Consider the following 21,676-nt stretch of genomic DNA (forward strand, 5'->3'; position numbering starts at 1 on the left):
TGTACTAGATTTAATGAAATGTTTTCAAGTCCGGTATCAAATTGATTACCTTGATTCAGTAGGTTTGGATGAACAATGTTTACTAGGTCGGCGGCAGTGGACTTTTTGATTAAATAATTTAGTATTGGCTTAAGCGGTAAATTGTGTGTATACGTTAAACTAATCACTTCATTATCATCGCAAACCTATAATTTCGGCGAATGAAACTCAATCAATTGAAATTGTTGTGCAGTACAGAAATATGTTTTGTGAATTCATCTCTCGCAATAATGTTTTTGCGATTAGTTCATTTTGCAATAAACATACCATTGTTCATCACTATTTCATGTGTGGATGGTTTCAAAGTTTTTTTCGTTGCTTAAAAAAATAGCTTGAAGATCAAAAACAATTAGTTCTTTTTTTGTTGATGTTTAGAGCCGCGAAAAACGAGAGCTATAAAAAACCGCAATCCGTTATAATCCAAATCGTTTAAGAGGAATTTCAACACTTTTTACGATAGATATTTTTCCGCCATAATTTTGTAGTTTGATAATAATAGCTGTGATGTTTAATTGTGCGCTCGCACAACGTACCGCAGAGATGTGAAGTAAAAAAGTAAATATTTTGTCGCCGTAAATGGTGTATAAAACAAGTAAAAAAATAAGAAAATTGGTTTTTCGGCTGTTTTTATTTTATTTATGCCAACAAAATATTGTTTTCAGCAATTGTTTGAGCCATATTTGGAAACATGAGGAAAATAAAAGTCCATCAATGGAAAAAAACACGCGTTGGAAAAAACAATGGGATTTAGTCGCGTACAAACGTAATAACATTTATATTTGTTTTGTTCAAATCACTTGATCTATCCTCTATCTAACATGTATATATGTCTGTTAGACACATGATGATAAACATTGTGCCGTTTAATATGTAATAGTACAAAAACCAATTATACCAAGACTTCATTAGGCCTGAAAATCGAGCGAGAAAGAGAGACCGTTTAAAAAATGTGTTGGAGTTCCGTGAACCGAATAATTTTCATTGCATTGTGATTACATTGTGACGAAAAAATGAGAAGTAGTACACCCAACTATGTGTTGATTTGTATACAACAAGTGAATTTTGCCATTTTCGGTGTGTCTTTCGTATATGCAAGTAGTACTTGACAAGTGACAAACGACTGCAACAACAATAGTCATATTTCTCTTTCTCTCTATCGAGGCTGAAGATAACACAACACACAAATAAGGTAAAACGTTGTATTCGTTAACACTCGTTGTATTTATTATCATTTTTTTCTGTCATTTTTATATGAAAACGTTGTTGTTTCTTTTGGCTTGGAAAAAGAATATCACATTGCAACAATGTGTTTGTGCTGTAATTTACAGTTGTTGTTTTTTTTAATGATGGGCTTATAGGAGCGTTGTCGTATTTGTTTTTGTGCATATGAGAATCGTAACTGTTGAACGAAAATCGTATATAATTTTTCTCTTCCTCCAGCTGTGTGTGTGTGGCAAGTGGCTGACTATTACAAGTATATTCGTATTGGTGTTTCATAATGATGACGGTAGTCGTGCCCACAAACAAAAAACACACAGATCGCGCGCGCAAACGAACAAACGATTGAAACACAATAGAATTCGAAAACATAAGCACAGATGACGGCAACAACAACAGCGAACGAAAAATTCAAAACAATTAAAACGAATCAAGAGAGAAGAAATAAAACGTTGTTTTCGCACGCAGTATTGGAATAGATACGCTGCCGAACAGATCGCGCTGACTCTTCACAATTTTCATTTTCATTTGACTGTTTGTCGATAGCGGAATAGAAAAATCGTATGTGCACACTATCAACAGAACATTAGAACTTTTAACATATTTTTTTTTTCTTCGACCAACCGACCGACAAATTCGAAAACAACGCAACACCATTAATTTGTCACGCTTGAACTGTGGTGCTTGATTCTGTTGCTCATTTTTCACTATACCATATTTTGAAACACGTGATAAGAGGTTAATTTGCATTTTGTTATCCAAATTGTGCCCATTTGGAAGTTACTCTGGTGTTTCTTTTTTAGAAAGTGATGAATGTTGAGAAACATAAAAGCGTCATTGCACAAGAAAACATAATCAAACATTATTGATGCTCTCTTAAGTGTTAAAATGTATGATTTTTTTTGGTGTATGTAAGAGTGTGTGTAGTTCTATTCGAACAAGAAATCAAAAAGAAAAAATTTTTTAGGTGAAAAACAATATAGACGATATTTGATGGTGCAATATAGACTTCGAACTTATTGGAAACGTAGTGACTTTTTGTTCGTTTCAAATACATTGTGAATTCTTAGTGAATATGCTCAAATTGATTTGGATTGTTTTTGTTTTACTTCAATGAAATGGATTACGCACACGAAAAAGTAAGTTTTTGTTAAATTAAATTTGTAATATTTTGAAATTATTCGTGTTTTGTGACATTCCAATTTCAAACAAATTATTCCAAATTTTAATTAAAAGAAGCAAATGTCTAATTTAAAGTAAAAACCATCAAACTAAAATGCATACATTTGCTGCCGGTTCTCACACTTTCGTAAAAGTCTTATTAAATTTTCCGTTCAGGCGTCGTTAGAATTCACGATACACCGAGAAAAAAGGAGAACTTTGCAAAACAATCTTCTTCTAGAGCGTAAATATAATTCAGTGTTTATTTAATACATTTTTTTTAAATATCAACTCTGTGCGCGAGTCTGTTTTTGTACATTTGCGTCGCACTTTTTCTCTCAACAAACGGCACGCATCATCTTCTCTTTATTTTATTATGAAAATTATTACATTTAATTTTCATTGTTGGTAAAGTATGTGCGCGCTAGCGCACGCACGCTGTTTTATTCATTTATTAAAAAAAGAACAGTTAGATGAGCCGGCCTGAATGGTTTGATGCGTATGTATGTGACTTATGGGGCAAAATTAGTGACCAAATAGAAATCACCATATAAAAAACAATTTTTGCATCGTAGAATGCCGAGCATTATATTTCCCCACAATGAGCGAGCAAATCGTGTTTGCTCGCTTTGGAATTTGTTTTGCTTTTTTTTCTTCAATTTCTTGTGATCGCACATTTTTGCTCTGCCATCCACAACACAAAAGCAAGAAAAGCAAATTCCAAATCGCTTAGAATTAAGACAACATCATCATTCACAATCACGGCCGTTGTTAATGTTTTTATGATTTTACACGTTTTATATCTATTCTTTCATGAATCGACACCTTTCGCTCTGGTTTTAATCAGTTGTACATCATTGTATGTATGGTGCTGATGATGGTCTACTGAAATCGGTGTGTATTAAGCCCTCTTTTGTACAATGGAAGTGATGCGTGCAGAGAGTAAAAAAATACCATATTTTTTTTGGTTTATAGACGAAACCAAATCGTCAATTCATAGAATTGTATGGAAAGTCACAGTGATTTGAGAATGAATAGAAATAAAAAAACACACATTGAAAACAACAAAAAACGTTTGATTTTACGCTATGTGTCAATTTTTTTGAGTTTCCATCTATAACTGATCTCTCTGCCCATTGTATTTTGAGTTGATTTGAGAGTGATTGTATATGGGACGGAAATATTCAAATACGTGACCAAAGTCAAAATTGTACTATTTTGTTACACACAAACGTATCTGTAATATGTTAATTCTTTGACATTGTGTCACACAATTACATGCTTTGATGCTGTGTAAAGCAAGAGAGAGAGAGAGAAGGTAACACGACATTTTGAAATACATGAACTGTACTGTTTCTCCCAACTCATTTGACAAATGAATTGCGAAGAGACTCTTAGCAAAAAATAATAATTTACAGCGATACAAATCTGACCTTGTACTTTTAGAACTGATGTGTCCAATGCGAAAGGAAAATTACATAATTCGCAAGCAAATAAGTGTCGATCAATGTTAATCCTGTTAACACATATACAAATACATTCCTTTTTTATTTTTTTCAAACGTCAATTTTTTTTCACAAAAAAAAAACAAAACAATTTCATCTTTTGTTCCGTCGAGTGAAATTCAGTAGTAGTGAAAAATTACTTTATTGTCACTTTACCAGACCTCGATTGTACTTCAGCATTTGCTGTAAATTTTTATCGCTTAGTATAACCGAGTAATGCGCTATATGTTTTATATGAAAACGTCACACGAATCTCCCCCGAAAACGACATCTTTGGTCTTGCAGCAGAAGCTGTTTCTATGCTGAAAATTTCCTTTCAGTTTAAAAAATTTAAAATATTATTTATGTAGAATTGTACAAATATTTTAAAACTTTGAAATGAGATTTACAGAAATATGCATTTGAAAATTGTTTTAAAAAATAAACACGGTACAGTCAATTTCAAAAATTTCAATGAATAATATTGTTGACATATTTTCACGATGACAGCTATTTTTGCGGTACAAAATTGACCCGTTTGAATGATTTGTCAATATTGAACAATTGAACATACTCTACACACATGGGGAAACAGAGATGGCGTTGTCGTAGCATGTAGAAAAATATATGTTTAACGCAATATTCGGCTTGCTTAGTATGACTCACGGACAAATATTGATTTAATAAAATGTTAAACCAATGTTCGATTCTGTCTTTGTGAAAACTTATTTTTCTTTCATTATCACGGTTTTTAGATAAAGAAACCAATATTGTAAAAACAGACGTATAATTAAAACAATCAACTAAATAGATAAATTGCAATGAAATAAGGAAGATGCCGACCAATTTGTTGATAGAACAACAGAATGATTGTACGTACACTGTAGCATGCACAGTGTTCAATTTGAACACTCAATACAAACATTTTCAATAGAAAAAATGCAATCACGATTCAAGTGATTTGCCCAAGATTCGACGTAATTTTTTTGCGTTGTACTTATTATAGCGAATCAAACGATAATGATGGAGTAACGATAGAGAATATCAATTAGTTAGCTCAATATGCGCAAGCTGTGCAAAATCATTTCCCTGAATCGGTCGATAATTTTAATGATAAACAATCAATGAAGTGGACCCACACGCTCCATTCTTTCATTTTATCATGGTGCTGCTTTCATCTATCTCCTTCTCTCTCTCTTCTTCGCTCTTTTTCTTTCTACCTCCTATTTTCTCCAGATTGTTATGTTGATGCAGTTTGAATGTCTAATTGTCGTCGAGTATGCAATTCGAAAAAATAAAAAAATAAACACTAGAGTTAGCACGCTGCCACATCTAAAATCCATTTAATGAATTCTATTCAGTGATTTGTTTCTAATTTGTCGAATATTGAGCAACTATATTCATCGGCCAAATATACAATTGGATCGTTAACACATTATATTACCAAAACAAACATATTCGGATTAAGATGAAAATTTTCGACTGATGCAGAAGAGAAAAAAATAGACACAAAAATCGCATGTAATTCGAAAAGATATTAAAAAAAATATATTTCACAGCCACACGAAGATGACAGAAAAAAAGTTATTATGCAATCACGTTACAGCTTGTGTCGGTAAGAATAAATATGGCAATACAAAATTTTTTTTTTTGTAAATCATCCTGAGCACATGTACAATGTACATGCATACGTATTTCGGTGTATAGCATTAAACAACGTGCGCAAAACGGTTGTAGCATAATGCTTTTTTGCATGATATTCATTTCCCGATTCTATTGTTTAAAATATGGAAATTTTTATTGAGTTATTTTTTTCCTCTAAAAACCAATATAGTCTATTACCGTGCCGTTCTCGTGTTTCATTAAACATTGTTATACAAACATAATGAAAGACGAAACAATAACAGCAATCGAAAAATGCAAATCGCTTTTCGGTAAAATGATAAATGGTAAAATAATCGAGCCACTCGAGAGAGAGAAGAGAGATGGATCGAAAGAAAAAAAATCCGACCGAATTAAATCAAAATTAACTATTGTCTAACAAACGTGCGCGTGGAATCTATGCGGTTTATGGAATTCATGTATGTTTGGTATTTTGCCGTCATTTTTCTTCAGATTAAATGATGATGCACCGCGCTCAAAAGAATGGATGATATGTGCGTAGAAGATGCATAAATGAATATTAGTCGGCAGATGTACAACGAATAAAACGATAGAGAAGAAAAAAATGCAGATTCAATAGTTATTTATACATAAATAACGGGTCTATCGCGCGTTCATCCACACACACGTGCGCTAATGATAAGAATGGGCTGGACGATGTTGAAGCTGCTGTTGTTTGTGATTTTTCATTCATCTATCACCTTCATCTGGCTAAACACAGCAGTTGGAAAACAATACGGGATGAGAAACAAATAAACAATTAATTTACGTAAACAACAATCGGTTAAATAGTGGTTATGATTAAAAACTTACGATTTCACTGGCAACATATATGTATACTAACAAACAAAACACAACAATAATAATAATATGAACAGAAATTCTCTGTTATTTTTATTCATTAAAACCTGACTACAGACAAAAAAAACGTGGACACATTATTTTGTTTTTTTTTTTTTTTTTTTTTTTTTAATCACAAATCTTGTTGTTGGTTTGTTGATTTTACGAACGGCGATTGTAGTAAAGGCGGGAAAGCCTTGGAATCTGCTTCATTCAGAGTTCTATTGATTGTTTAGTTATTTCGATTAAAACAAAAGGTGCTGTAAAAAACAACCGTGCGTGTGCAGGGAAAATATTGACGTTGTAATTCAATCTTCTTATCGCACACTCTATAGTTTCGTAAATGATACAGAGATAAAGTTTCATTTTTGTTGACTTATTTCAAGCATGCTTATGATTTATTAAATCGCTATGAGAAATGAGCGCATACTTCTCATTTTTGACGTATGCTATTTTTTTATAATAGCATGTCGTCACCATTATTTTCTCTCTTTTTTTGCTGTAATTTTGAACCTGAGAATTAAGTTCATGCTGATATTATAATAGTAAACACTTTAAAACAATGTGTCTCTGTTATTATGCAACTTTGTTACTAATCAACGTATTTTTTTTGTCTTTTTATCAATTTTTCGTTTCGTTTTTTATGAAGGGACAATGGGTTTGGATAAAACCATTGAAAAACTCGGAATTTGCATTACCAATCGGATGTCAAATTGTACGATTTGATCGAGGGAAAGCATTAGTTCGTAACGATGATGAAGAAGAAAGTTGGATTAAACCCGATCAGGTAAAATGATTGCATTTTTTTATTTTCCAAACTTTTTAATTCGCCTAATTTCTTGTGAGTCCGAAGTTTTTACCAAAAATATTTTAGATGAATTTCATTACAAAAAAAAACATCATTTCAGATCATCAAATCGATGCACATCACATCGGTATTTGGAGTGGAAGATATGATATCATTGGGTGATATCAACGAATGTGCCATATTACGAAATCTATGGATTCGATACAAGGACAAGCAAATTTATGTGCGTAAATTGTTATCTTCTTCTTGTTTTGCTCGTTCTTATTTTCTTTAAGAGGATTAACATTCATAATAATATTTTACTTTTCCAATCGCACAAACAATAGACATACATTGGTACGGTGCTTGTGGCACTGAATCCATACGAAAACATCTATATTTATTCTAGAAATTTGATAAATGCGTACAAACAGAAGAAAATGAGCGAGTTACCGCCACACATTTATGCCATTTCAAATTTAGCATACAATAAGCTCATTGAAGACAATCGAAATCAATGTATTTTGGTGTCGGGCGAATCTGGAGCAGGGAAGACTGAAAGTATGAAGTTCATATTACAATATTTGGCGGCAATCAGTAAACAATCACCGATTCAAGAGCAAATTCTTGAGGCAAATCCAATTCTCGAAGCCTTTGGTAATGCAAAAACTGTTCGCAATGATAACAGTTCGCGATTCGGAAAGTATATTGATATTCATTTTGATAAGATTGGTGTAATGAGAGGTGCTAAATTCAATCATTATCTATTGGAAAAATCGCGCATTGTATCGGTTAATCGTGGCGAACGAAATTATCACATTTTCTATATGCTGTTGAATGGGCTCTCCGCCGAAGAGCGCGACACACTCGAACTTGATACAAACAAAAAATTCAATTATCTTACGGCTTCGGATGACTCACCCGTTGACATCGATGACACATTTATGAATTTGGAACGCATTAAAAACGCCATGAAAGTGTTATCTATTAGCGAATGGGAAATGTGGCAAATTTTTCAATTGTTAGCCGCCCTACTGCACTTAGGTAACCTACAATACAAAAGGAAAATAATTGAAAATATCGATGCAACAGAAATACATGATAATTTAAATTCATCGAGAGTTGCACATTTTTTGGGAATTCCACGGAGCATCCTATGCGAATGTTTGACACGACGAACATTATATGTGAACGATGAACGAGTTGTGTCGAACATTTCAAAAGAATATGCAATGGAGATACGAGATTCTTTTGCAAAAACTATCTATGGACGGATTTTTAATTGGATCGTTCTTCGTATTAATAATACAATCTCAAGATCCGGACCAAAGATTATGCATAACGTATCACTTGGAGTATTGGATATTTTTGGCTTTGAGAATTTTTCGGTCAATAGTTTCGAGCAATTGTGCATTAATTATGCAAATGAAAGCTTGCAACAATTCTTTGTTCAACAAATTTTCAAGGTAAACTTTTTTATATGCTAATATAAAACTTTTATGACACATATAAACTGCGGTGAAGTGGATTTGTTAATATGCATTGATTATTTTATTGGATCACAGATGGAGCAAAGTGAATACAACAAGGAGAAGATTATTTGGAAGAATATCGCATTTGTCGACAATCAAAGTATTTTGGATATGATTGGACTGAAAGCATGCAATGTAATGTCTCTCATAGACGAAGAATCAAAGTTTCCGAAAGGTAAATTTTTTTCGGGTAGCTCAAGCTTTTTTTTAAATAATCCAAATGAATGTCCTTTAGCACGTATATAAATGAACTTTGCACTTTCTATGGCTTTGTTTTTTTTTCACAAAGATTTTTTCGCTATTTATGTAGGCACTGATACAACGCTTTTAATGAAGTTAAATACAAATCATGGTTCAAAGTCAATTTTCGTCAGATCGTTCAGTGATCATGCGGTGTCATTTGGTATTCGACATTATGTCGGCGGTGTTGTAATGTACTACTCTAAAGGTAAAAGTATTCTTCTTCGATTTATGTCAATGACAAAATAACTAATCGTAGGATCTTTTATTGTAATAGGATTTTTGGAGAAAAACCGTGATACATTTGGTGCTGATCTCAAGGAATTAGTTGCCCAATCGAATAATGCATTCTTGTTGAGCCTGTTTGAGAAAAATAGTGCATTGGATTCGGGCAAAAAGACGATGACATTGTCACTTCAGTTCAAAAATTCGTTGGATGAATTAATGAAAACACTAACCGCTTGCAATCCTTACTTTGTACGATGCATAAAACCAAATGACCATAAAAAGCCGAATATGTTTGATAACGAATTGTGTGTTCGTCAACTTCGTTACACAGGCATGCTTGAAACAGCTCGAATACGAGCGTTAGGCTATCCGATTCGGCATACATTCCAAGAATTCGTTCAGCGCTATCGTTTACTAATGCCATCAATTGTTCAGTCACACAAAATAAAAGTAAATTATCGTGATCTATGTAAGAAAATGTGTGCCAATTTGTTGAAATTCAATCCACACTCCTATCAATTGGGTCAAACGAAAGTATTCTTAAAATACGATCAAGACGTATTTCTCGAGGCTGAACGTGAAAGATCCTATTTAAAATATGTGAAAATTTTGCAGCGATTCACGCGACGAGTTTTGCTAAAAATTTGGTTAAATCGACGACAAATGGCGGCTATTGTAATTCAAAGCAATTGGCGACGATATCAGTCACGACAGAACTTTTTACGATTGCGTGATGCTATGGAACGATTACAGGCACGCATTCGATCCCGCCAAGAAGCGCTTGCATACGAGAAATATACTAAAAACATCATTAGAATCCAGTCAATGTGTCGTGGATTTTTGGCTCGCAAAGCATATACCATACGAAAAGTACAAATTCAAAAGCAAAAATACGAAAAAGAAATCCGTCGACGACAAATGGAAACGTCAAAAGCAGTTAAAAGACAGGCACCACAACCACCGTCACGCGTTGACTCTAACAATAAAAAGAACAACGATGTTAGAGAAGCCGGAAATCAACGGTTGAAAAATGATTTTGATGCGGAAGCCACGCGTATTATTGATGATGTTTTTGAATTTTTACAACATGCAACCGATGACAATATGGTAGATTTATCACAAAAACGCACCAGCAACGTTAGCAAAATGATTATGAACTTTGAGGCTGAAAGTTGCATCAAAAAATCAATACCAACCAAACTGCTATCACGTCCAGTCAATTTTTACAGCTACGAAAATTTCGAATCAAGACTTTAACATTTTTTGTTGTCAACATTATCGGTATAAATTTGGGATATTCCATTTTCATGAAATTTAAATTCGATACCAATCAAAAGTTTAAAATTAATTTTCTTTTTATTTAAAATTTTCATAATTCTTCGGAAAACCAAGGAAAAATATTAAATTGCGTTTACAAAAAAAAAAGATAAAAAAATGGTCAGAAGATTATCACGGAAAATGGGCTAGATTTGTTTACTCGCGCAGCTTGTATATACATAAAATGTAAATAGATCATGGATAACATTAAGCATGTCTAGCGATTAAGATTTCGAGTGTATTTACAAACCAAAAAAATAATTCTTATTTACTTACACTTAGTACCAATTGACACAACATTTTTTATAATAAAAGAATCAACCGAAAATAAAAAATACAAGGAAAAAACACGTAATTTCTTCTTTTTCTTGGTCTTTTTCTTATGAATATATTTTATTTCTTTATGTAATAGAATTGATTGCTAGGGGCTCGGAACTTGAAAAAAACATCAAATAATTACAGTTTTGTATGAATTTGGTATATAGTGACAAATATTACAAATATTCGTGATTATCGTAGTTTTTTGTAATTATACAGCAGCGATTTGAAACACACACACAACACAAAATAAAATTAATAATCATGTTATTATTGCATAAAAACAATTTTCAGGCTAAAAATTTATATTTCTTCAACAAAAAAAATAATTTGGATGAAGAACTTCAAAAGTATGTAATTAACAGAGTTCTCAACGGGCCACATTTTTGTGATCCGAATCCGCCCGTATCCCGACAATTGTCTATTTGAATCCGATCGACGACCGATTTTTACGGTCGGGCATCGGTCGGACTCGGAATTTGGTTTAGAATTAAAAATATAAATATCCAAAAAATGTCATTCAATTCAAAATTTTAAAATTCGGGAGCCCCTTGAGAACTCTGTAATTAATATTCCTATAGTAAGCCTTTGTGATTTTATAAATGACGTTCCACTAAATGACATGCACCGTTTGCCGCCATTTTGGGTATTTACGATAATAAATGATGAAGGAATAATGATTTTATTCACGAATATTCACAGAAAGTGAAGTTATTGTTCACTACTCAAAATGGACCAATATTCGTGAATATGCATGGTTTTTCGCGAATAAAAAATACTTCCGAGCCCCTAGATTGATTGCTACTAATTTATTTGGAGTATAACTTAATAATTTCGCATTTGTTACTAACCTCTTAATTGTCATGTGTACTAGTTTTTGATAGTGACAGCTATTCTATCTTAAAGAGTGTCAAAAAATTCGCTAAATTGATTTGTCAAAGTGAATATAATTTTTCACACACAAGTTTTATTATTGCATTGAAAATTTCGAATTACGTTCCAACAAAACAGCATTTACGGGAAGTTTCGCTTTTCTTTTTTAATCAAAAGAAAAATGCATCTGAAAGTTATTATCGTCTGCTCCAGGAAACTTACCCGGAATATACCCCAAATATTAGAACATGCCAACAGTGGTTTGCACGTTTTCAAAGTGGTGATTTTGACATAAGCGACAAAGAACGGCCAACCAAAAAAATTTGAAGATGAAGAATTGGAGACAATAGTCGATAAAGACCCGTGAGCGCGGTTACCCCCTAGCTTGACTACTAAATGGACAACCAGAAACAGCGACATCAATTTGAGCTTCACCGAAATAAGATAAGTGGATTCATGTGAATGGATTCGTCCATTTTCATTTTTATGACGATACATTTTATTCAACATTTCCTCTGTCGACAATATTTTCACTTTAATTTCAATTATTTTAATTTTTACACAAGTGTATTTCAATGAAGTATATTTCACTGTCTATAACTGTCATTTACAAATAAAGACATATTTTGTTTTCGTTTTAAAAATCATTAATTGAAGTTCATTCTTGAATAAACATTAAACATCTGTTCACGTGCATTTTTAGCCGAAAATCAACAGTAAAAACATTAAAAAGAGTTTTATTTCCTTTCATTCATCACAAAGAAACACATATTCGTCATTAAATTTTCAGAAGAAGTAAGTAATTCTAAATATTAAGGCAAATAAGAAATTTACAGGATAAAATATGAACCATAGCAAAATATGAATCCAGAAATCTTTCCGATAACATCTGATTTTATATGGCATTTAACTACTTACCTTGTAAGTGTTTTCACAATATTTTAATTGAATTAAAAACCACCAATCTTTGATCAATTTTTCCAAAGTTCAGTATTACAAAGAAAAACGAGTTTTTTTGTTTTAAAACATAAATCAATAGTCATTTTTTTCATTTATTCAAAAAAACACATTGATAAGCCAGTCGATTTGTACACTAAATGATTTTCGGAAAAATTACCTTAATTCTAAGTTTAATTCAATACAAAAAAAAAATTTAAAAAATATATTTTTTTCTCAAAAAACGGATTCAGATCACAAAGTGATGGTCCCATTCGTATGACTCCGACCTTTTTATTTCGATCAATGGGTATTCGGTGGTGTTTTTAACAAATTTCGTTTTCAAATACAATCTTTCTGCAATGAAAAAAGTAATTTTTCGAGCGCCCTTCAGTTGTTCCCTCATCGTATTCAACGCCGACAAATCGAGTGTTCCATAATTAGCATATTGTTCAATTTTCAAATATTTGACTTGAATTGTCCGCAATTTCTTGGAATGTTCAATAAATGGCAAAATATCATCAATCCTCGCGCTTTGCATGTAAAGACGTTCGAGATTCACCAGGTCTTTAGCCAAATTTTCGATGTCTTTAAAATTTTCACTTGTGTCCGTCGCAAGTTCTTTGATACCAACTAATGACGATGCAACACTTCTATCTAATGTACAATTGGCAACATAAAGTTTAACAAATGCTTGCAGCGATTCCATTTGTCTAATAGTACTTTTATCGAAACCATAGATGTATAAATGTATTTGTTGAAAAAATCCTTGCTTATGAAGTCGATTAAATAGTTGAAAGTAAGCTGGATAATCGCGTGATTTCTCAAAATTTATAATGATTGCAAAATCATTAAGTTTCACCTTACACTTACAAAAAATCCCTTGATTTTTCCACACCAAACTCGAATTGACGGCAAGACATTCTAATTGTGGATTTTTCTCGAAAAAAACTTTGAGTTTATTGAATTTGGTCGCTGGAATTTGTGTGATTTCCACATTTTTAAGTGATGGATATTTCCGTTGCATCCAATTGTTCGACGATCCCATTAAGATTTCCCTGCCCGTTTGCATGCACAATTTTGATAAGTTTCCACAATGTTTTAGGAATTTTTCATAAAACTCGCCTTGAAAGCGCGGCTGAGCTAGAACAATGCATTGCACTTTGCTGAGAAGCGGTTTGAGGAGGGCGATTCTATCATCAGACAATGTAACAAAATGCAAACTGAGCTGTTCCACTGATCGACAATTTTCCGAAATATATGTAAAACGACTGTCTCTTCGTTGATCGTTGCAAATCATCACATGTTTTATAAACGGACTCAAGTTACTGATGTCAATCGTATATGTTCCGTGTACAGACATACAGTTACTTTCACAAAGACCAGTTATTGCGTAATTTTTTTGAAAATATTTAACAACGAACTGTCTCATCACTTTGCACGTTTCACATAATGTATCCAAATCTCGTAACGAAAGCCATTCACAAATCTCTTCCATGCAATCCGCATTTAGTTTCAAAAATTCGGAAGATTGATGAATTTTTGGTGCACAAACATTTCTTTTGCTATTTGGATGGATTTCGTTTGTCGTTTTGACTGACAAATTTGCCGATTTGCAACTTTTTTGCGATCGAAATTTAAACCACGACAATAGATTCATTGCGATATAAGCACTGGACTATGCTGAACGTTGTGACTCTGTGTGTACTGACTTTATAAGCGGTATATTTATAGAACGTGTTTGATAACGAGACAATCTTGTCAATAAACAAACAAGATTACAATTTTTTTTTTTTTTAAGAAATAAAATTTCCTAGAAATATTCACATGGATTTCAACAGCAAGCAAGGAGAAGTCATTTCTCATGAAATGCCTCATTCTCTATGCCTACTGTTTCTTCTCTTTTGAATATATATTCAACGATGTTTGGTAATCGAATTTCGACGAAACAAAATTGAGTTTGAGAAATGTTAAATAGTCCAATTTTTCGAATAATCATCGTATGTTTTTCGAATAAAATATTTATAAAACTGCCTGGCACGTACGCGTCCAGTTTTTAATAAATTTCTTGTTTTTTTAAATTCATTATTTGTCTGTTAGCTTAAATGTTTTTTTATGTGGTTATACGGTCTTTTTGATGCGATTTTATGATATTCAGTCGAAAAAGTCGCTTAGATTGACAGTACAAGCCTTGAACTTTAAGACAGTAAAATACAATTAAGCGTTATCGATGTGAAACTAAAATAAATTAACCAGACATTTTATTGAAATATTTTCAGCCAGGCAGCTAACGTCACCTTAAAATGCTGAAATGGAGTGAAAACAATTGATTGTAACAATGGAAGTGTTTTTATAGCTATAACAATCTATTTTCACACCATTTCAGCGCCTGACGTTTGCTGATTCAGCTGGCGGAATATATCTCAATATACTCAATTGGCTGCTCGGTTGTCTTTGTCACAGGAACGATATGCATGAACGTTGTATTAGTGTAAAAATGGGTGGAGGCATAAAAATGATTTTAACATCAACAAAAAGTAAATATCAACAAAAATCGCTTGGTTCGAAATGTACTGAATAAATTCTCCTAATTTAATTCAATTTGCAGAATTTTCAACTTGACTGATTTATTAGCAAATTTTTTCCTATGTTTAATTCGAATAAAGAGTCTTACAGGAGTAAGACGATCTTTTCCGCACGGTGGTAGTTGCGTATTTTATTAAGCTAGTTCAAAATAATATTTGTTCGATTTTTCAAGCCTTTCAAGCGGCGTTAAGTTTGAGGCCAAAAAATGTGTTCGGCATCGAAATATTCTTTAATTTAATAGCAGAAGTACTCGAGAAAAGATTTTTCACACTTCAAAATGGATTTTTGTATGGGAATCATGCCTGCATGGTATCGTAAGGACATGATTATTTTTTTCACAAAAAAATAACATTCGGAGGGTTTGGAGAAATTTCAACCAAAATTAAGAGTAATTCAGCCTTTGAGCTAAAAACTGAAAATGTTGTATGGAAGGTACCCCTAATTTTGATTGAAATCTCTTCAAACTTTCAGAATGTTATTTTCTTGTGTAAGAAACAGCCTGTGCAAAGTTTCACGTCATTACGGTAGTATAAAAGCATGGCTCCCATACAAAAATTGAATTTTTCGCGATTTTTTCGAAGAAACTCTGTTTAAACCTAATTGTATCTCAAAATTAACGTCGGATTCGGTTTTCTCGTGCCAAAAACCCCCCAATTCATATTTTTGAGTGTTTAAGTCTACATAAAGTATAACTTTTGGTCAAAAATTGGACTCTTTTTCATAGGTGTCACTCCAGACATGACATTTTTTTCCATCAACCAAAGTCGCTCAAAATCTGATGATTTCCATTCCTCGCGACCCCCAATCATCCTGTACAGTCAGGTTTTAAAACTTTTCTGGGGGGTGAGATAATCGATGGACAAATTTTGCGTACAGAGGACAAGGTACGACGTACGACGTGGAAGCGACCCACAACAACCATGCTCAAAACGGCCTGATTCGGGTTCTCTGACCTCAGAAACGTCCAGAAAACATGTTTTTGAGATGTCGTAAATGTTGACCCATTGCAATACTTTCCCCTTACACACCAGTAATAATTCACACTTTCTATCGCATAATACAAATTTGTGATTGATCAATATCTCCTTCAAGGAGACTCCTTGTGTATACTTCGAATGATTTTTGATATAATAATGCCAAATTTGTAATTTTTTCATATATTTCACCAATTAGGATGAGAAACTTTGATAAAAAAACACTTTCTTTGTCCAGTCTAACGGTCTCTTTATTTCATTCTAAATCTATTAAATATTTGTCATATTCATGTGTAACAATTCACAAACTTCTAATTAAATATCAAGTGACTTATGCAAAAAACAACAACATTTTACACAAGTTTTCTGTTTGTGTTTAAAAATTCCATTTTACACAAACTCCACATGAACGCATTCAAAATTCTGCACATATTTGTTTTTGTGTGCTTCAAATAATTCGACAAGTCGTTTGCAAAACAGTTCGTGAACTTCGTTAATTTCTTCTTCACTTGGGATGGGAATGTTCCTCAAATGAATTGGTGGCCCGATGACAGTTGTGATTGGACGTCTCTTGGGCAGTATTCCAAAATTATACTGAAAATATCCGCGGCCAAAGTAAAGTGGTGGCCAATTTTCGGCATTTTTGAAAATTCTTTTCAACCAACCGGGTTTCGATTCGATTATATCATAGTAGTCATTTTCACCGAATGAAATGGCAGGCACGAGTGAAGCACCGGTTTGTAATGCAATTCGTACAAATCCTTTGCGATTTTTCAAAACAAATCGATATCTATTCGGATAAGTGCAACGTCGTTGTTCACGAATGCCACCAACTAACAAAGCTACTGCATTTGAAGTAGCTCCATCTTGATTGGATGTGTGAGTTGGATCATTTGATTGCTTCAAGAGAATAGTCAGTGCATTAGCCGACGCCGAACAACATCCAACACTAATGAATTAAAAATCATTCGAAATAATGAAAGCACAAATAATTTTTTTGGAAAAACATCACCTTAAACATAGTTCACGCGCTATCGGCATCAGTGAATTTAAACTGAGAGTTGCAACTTTGGGTCGAAGGCCCGGAAAGAGTTCATTCCACTTTGAGTACGAAGTACAGAAATTTCCCGCTACTCCAAAACTGAAATTGAATGACGACATGAAATGGGGGGATGTAAAAGTACCAAATCATTTGTAAAACTCAAATTTCTTCCTAAGGAGGTACCTCAAAACTCCATGAGGAAATACACATATTAAGTAGTTGCGATCAGGTGATAGATCGACGGTTTTAACTAAATCGATTGGAAAATAGTTACGGATATGTTTCCATACACTCAAACCTCTTATCCAGGCCACCCCAGCACCTCGTCCACCACGATCGCCCGACTTAATGTCATACAAATAGAACGCGAAATACAACGTGAAAGCAGTTTTCCAATAAATATTTCCGAAAATCTGGAATTTTAAGAGAAAAAAACAACAATTTTCCAACCTGACATCATCTTCGAATGGATTAAATGGTGTAAAGAAATAATTTTGCAATTACCAACAAATAAATCGGCATTATGATGCACATTGGCCCAAGTAATATGAGTGAAATAATGAAACTAGTGATACATAACACTTCCAAATGACCATTCATCAGCTTATTCAACCACAGGATCCATTTTATTTTCATTTTTTCACTCCTATTACCTTATTAGACAAATTACAATCGAAGCGCAAAAATTGTCAAAACATTAAATTAATAAAATGACACTATTTAAATAACTTGCACGTCTGACTAACGCAATAAAACTAAATAAATGTTATGATAGATTGACGTGATAGAAACTTCGTTAATTGTTGATACACCAAATGCTATCTAACGGAGTCTATTGAGTGTCTTCATACAGATATTGATTATCAATAATTGAGCGCTAGATAAGAAATTTGTTCACTACTGCAAGTTAAAGTACTTACATAAATAACGAAACCTTAGATTTAATTCTATTTACTTTTAAGCCATTGATTTCAAGATAAGGTAGGTGATAGATTGTCACGTGTATTCGAATCGACCTTAAAAAATCAATTTTAACCCATTTTTGAATGAACTCTTCGATTGATTTTACGAATTTTGTGACTCCTCTCAAAATTAAACATTATTTAAATCTCTTCCTGCCATAAAAATTCCACAAATATGAGTAATATTCGTTATTTTTAAAGTGATACAATAAACATTGTCGCATGCATGACATTTTAAACATAGTTAATGCACATTTCTATGGTTTACACACAATCACCTTTATCCTAGCCTTTATCAGTAGACAGTAGTGTAAATTAAAGAATGCAGTCGAAGTGTTTTTTTCCATCATGAATGCAAAAAATACATCACATTGTATGCACGTTCAATGCCGTTCAATACTTTGGTTTCAAAATAAATACTTCCACATATTTCGTTGGATTGATTGTAGGTAATTTAAAAACATTTAAAAATCGAGATAAGATAAGGGCTAACGGCCATAGGTCCGGATGGACATACTGTCCGTCCATCGCGACAAATTGTCCGTCGCCCACCACTTTTTGGTGGACGGTAAAATAAGTTGGACGAACAGTATCCGGTAAGACCGGACGGATACCTCAATCATTTTTTTTGTTGATTAATCCATCTCTGAAGATCTCCGGCGGCATAATTTAGGTGTATGTAGATGTCCGTCCGTCTATCTTTTAATAATCCGTCTCACTTATTTGTCCACCCGCTAAAAATTTCAAAATGATGACTAGTAATTACATGTTTAACTGATTTTTCTGAAGTACACTAATCTTTTCATACAAAACGCAAAGCTATGAGTTTGAATCCGTTAAATAATCATCAATCATAAATGAAACGTTCACACCATATAACAAGCCGTTCTTTTTTCTCAGAAGAATAAACTTGATAAATAAGCGACTCACAAACGACATGCAATTGAAACAGCCAAAAGAGAAATAAAATTATCAGAGTGGGAGAAACAAACCGTTCGCCGAATGAACAAACACAAATTTCGATTTAGTGATCGGTGTTCAATGTACGTCTTCACATTGGTTTCATTTTTTGTTGGATGAATTCACCGAACAAAATTAATTTTCGAAAAAAAAAAATGACGACATTAATGGTGTTTATACTTTGTTTTGGAACCATTGCCGGAACAATTTCAGGTATTCTGATTTTTGGACGAAGTGATACTAATTAATTCCATCAAATGTTTGACAGTGCTCAATTTTACAATCACATTTCATTCAATTTTTTTTAGTTTAATAGAATTTGTGTTATTTTCCAGAATCACAACAACAAGCGTCGTAAGTACACCGTAGAACTTTATCGTCGTAAATATTTCTTGAAATGCATGAATCTACTGACTAAAATTGTGAAGAAATACAAAGTTTTTGTAGTTTAACATCGATTGAATGTTTTTTTTATAAAAAGTGTCGTTTGTTTTCGTACACATTTATCCAAGTTCCCCTAGAAGTTCCCATTTTAAAAATGTCAATTTGAAAACCAGTGAAGTGATTCGATTGAATGTCATAACTCTCTCAGACCCAAGTTGATCAGTCCACATAAAAGTGAAAAATGGGTAACCAACATCTGCGATGTACTCCTATGTAATTTCGCACTTTTTCTAATGCCAAAAAACGAGTTTTTGAGCAATGTATTTGCTCAATAGATAAATGAAATTTGGAAAATAATCTTACTCAACGGAAGTCTCAAAAACTGGTTGCAAACGTTTTGAAATCGAATTATTTTCCAACAAAAGACATTACTTCACATATAAAGATCGCCTGTAATTTGACTCGTTTCGATTTTATAAATGCTTCGTTTATTGTTTGTTTATTTTGAATGATGTCAAAGAACTTGGTGTGTAATAGAGAACGTGATGAGAATATTAACGAAAGAATGTGCGAATGAACTGTGAAGAATGCGGAAGAAATTCTGTTTTGCTTGTGACTTACTTATCGAACAAATGAAATTTTACCGATTCTTAAACTTTGTATTTTTCAAGAAGCAGCAAAGAGGCCAGACTACGTACTTTTTTAGAGACAAGTAAGTTGTGACGTCATATTTGCAATTTTGGAGTTGTATTGAAACCACTATTTGTGTTGAGTATAGATCAAACATCAGAGGCTATAAAACTCATTGAAGATGGTGCAAATGTTAATTTCAAGTATGAAAACGGTGAATATCCAGTGTTTCCAATTCATTTGGCAGTTGAAATTGGTATGAACCTAATTGATTTGAATAAACTCAAAAAAGAAATGGAAAGCAGCTATAAAGGTGATTTTCGTGTTTTTTCACAGGTAATTTGGACATAATAAAATGTCTTATTGAGAATGGAGTCGAAGTTAATGCCAAGGACTACTTTAATCGGCAAGGACTTCACATTGCTTCAAGAAATGGTAAAATTAACATTCTTGAACAATTTCAAATTTATGCATACGTGAAAATAAAAAAAGTGGCAACACTCCTTTGAGTAGTTTTATTCCAATAAGCGGGAATTATTCCTGCGGAATTATGAATAGGCGCCGAAATGGTTAATAGTTAATCATTCTTTGTTTAAATTGTTCTCATTTTCAGCAAGAGAGGATATTGTAAAGATTCTAATTGAAAATGGTGCCGAAGTGAAGAACAATGGTGCCGAATTACTACATTGGGCTATTAGTGGGGGTTAGTTTTTTTTAAATTAAATAATTGAAAGTAAAACGGGAAACCGCGTTTTTGAACTAATGTCTTTGGTCAGTAAGTGTTTTTCACTCAGGTAAAGTGTTTAAAGTTTTGACAAGAATACGACTCGCCGTAGTGTGCGTAAAGCTTCAGGCGTTTTGCGCTCCCCGATTATTATCTCTCATCGCATAAGTTACTAAAGACATGAGTAAAGTCGCTATTACAGATCTTCCTCCTTTTATTCCCCTCAAATCATACTTTTAGGCGATTTGTCAATTATAAAAATTCTCATTCGAAATGGAGCCGAGCTAAATGACGATCAACTATTGCTTCGCGCAATTGCAAAAGGTAACATATTGAATAGGGTTTGCTTCACAAAAGACCCCTCAATACTAATTTCCATATTACTTAGCAGTGATGAGCACATTAGCTGGCTAATCCAGTGATGAGCACATTAGCTGGCTAATTTGCCATCACTGTGTACACCGGCTAACGAATGCGTAAGCCAGCACTAACACACGTCAGGAGAATTGGACGTTTTCACACGCATACTATCATACACAGTCACATAGACAGTGTAGACAGTTAGCTGGCTAACGATTGGTGTACACCAAATGTTGGTATACACCGAGGCTAAGACAACGCTGGCTAACGCAAAACCATCACTGTTACTTAGTTTACTCGTACTATGATTGAGATTTTTAATAAATATCAAAACGAGATTAATTTTAATCGAATTATATTCCGAATAGATCGTGCGGATATCGTCGAAGCTCTCATTACCAATGGAGCAAATATTAATA

The 21,676-nt window shown here is 33.2% G+C and overlaps 2 protein-coding genes across 3 annotated transcripts in view; both read left to right on the forward strand.

Moving 5' to 3' along the window:
* Positions 1-1,518: 1,518 nt before the first annotated feature.
* On the forward strand, positions 1,519-10,872 carry LOC116347686 (unconventional myosin-VIIa-like). Of its 2 annotated transcripts, XM_031778388.1 has the most exons (8): positions 1,519-2,396; positions 7,054-7,191; positions 7,313-7,435; positions 7,539-8,657; positions 8,757-8,898; positions 9,034-9,171; positions 9,241-10,472; positions 10,584-10,872. In XM_031778388.1, the coding sequence occupies exons 1-7, from the start codon at positions 2,376-2,378 to the stop codon at positions 10,446-10,448; spliced, it is 2,889 nt and encodes a 962-aa protein (XP_031634248.1). In that variant the 5' UTR covers positions 1,519-2,375; the 3' UTR covers positions 10,449-10,472; positions 10,584-10,872. The 2 variants fall into 2 exon arrangements, with proteins under 2 accessions (XP_031634248.1, XP_031634246.1); XM_031778386.1 differs by having other exon boundaries at positions 1,520-2,396; positions 9,241-10,872.
* An 8,342-nt stretch (positions 10,873-19,214) lies between these two features.
* LOC116347689 (putative ankyrin repeat protein RF_0381) overlaps positions 19,215-21,676 on the forward strand; it is a 3,293-nt gene continuing 831 nt past the window's right edge. Inside the window, exons 1-8 of the mRNA XM_031778393.1 lie at positions 19,215-19,372; positions 19,495-19,513; positions 20,215-20,255; positions 20,322-20,429; positions 20,510-20,608; positions 20,787-20,876; positions 21,138-21,221; positions 21,626-21,667. Coding sequence (XP_031634253.1) covers positions 19,276-19,372; positions 19,495-19,513; positions 20,215-20,255; positions 20,322-20,429; positions 20,510-20,608; positions 20,787-20,876; positions 21,138-21,221; positions 21,626-21,667 — 580 coding nt within the window. The 5' untranslated portion in view covers positions 19,215-19,275. The remainder of the gene's footprint in view (positions 19,373-19,494; positions 19,514-20,214; positions 20,256-20,321; positions 20,430-20,509; positions 20,609-20,786; positions 20,877-21,137; positions 21,222-21,625; positions 21,668-21,676) is intronic.

This window comes from Contarinia nasturtii, unplaced genomic scaffold (genome assembly GCF_009176525.2).
Source record: "Contarinia nasturtii isolate CC-2019 unplaced genomic scaffold, AAFC_CNas_1.1 Cnas_scaffold_2042, whole genome shotgun sequence".
Classification (NCBI taxonomy): Eukaryota; Metazoa; Arthropoda; class Insecta; order Diptera; family Cecidomyiidae; genus Contarinia; species Contarinia nasturtii.

Coding starts and splice junctions, on each gene's coding strand:
- LOC116347686 (XM_031778388.1), top strand. CDS start 2,376: ATGGATTACGCACACGAAAAA. Junction 2,397..7,053: donor TGGATTACGCACACGAAAAA/GTAAGTTTTTGT, acceptor TTTTTTATGAAG/GGACAATGGGTTTGGATAAA. Junction 7,436..7,538: donor ACAAGGACAAGCAAATTTAT/GTGCGTAAATTG, acceptor CACAAACAATAG/ACATACATTGGTACGGTGCT.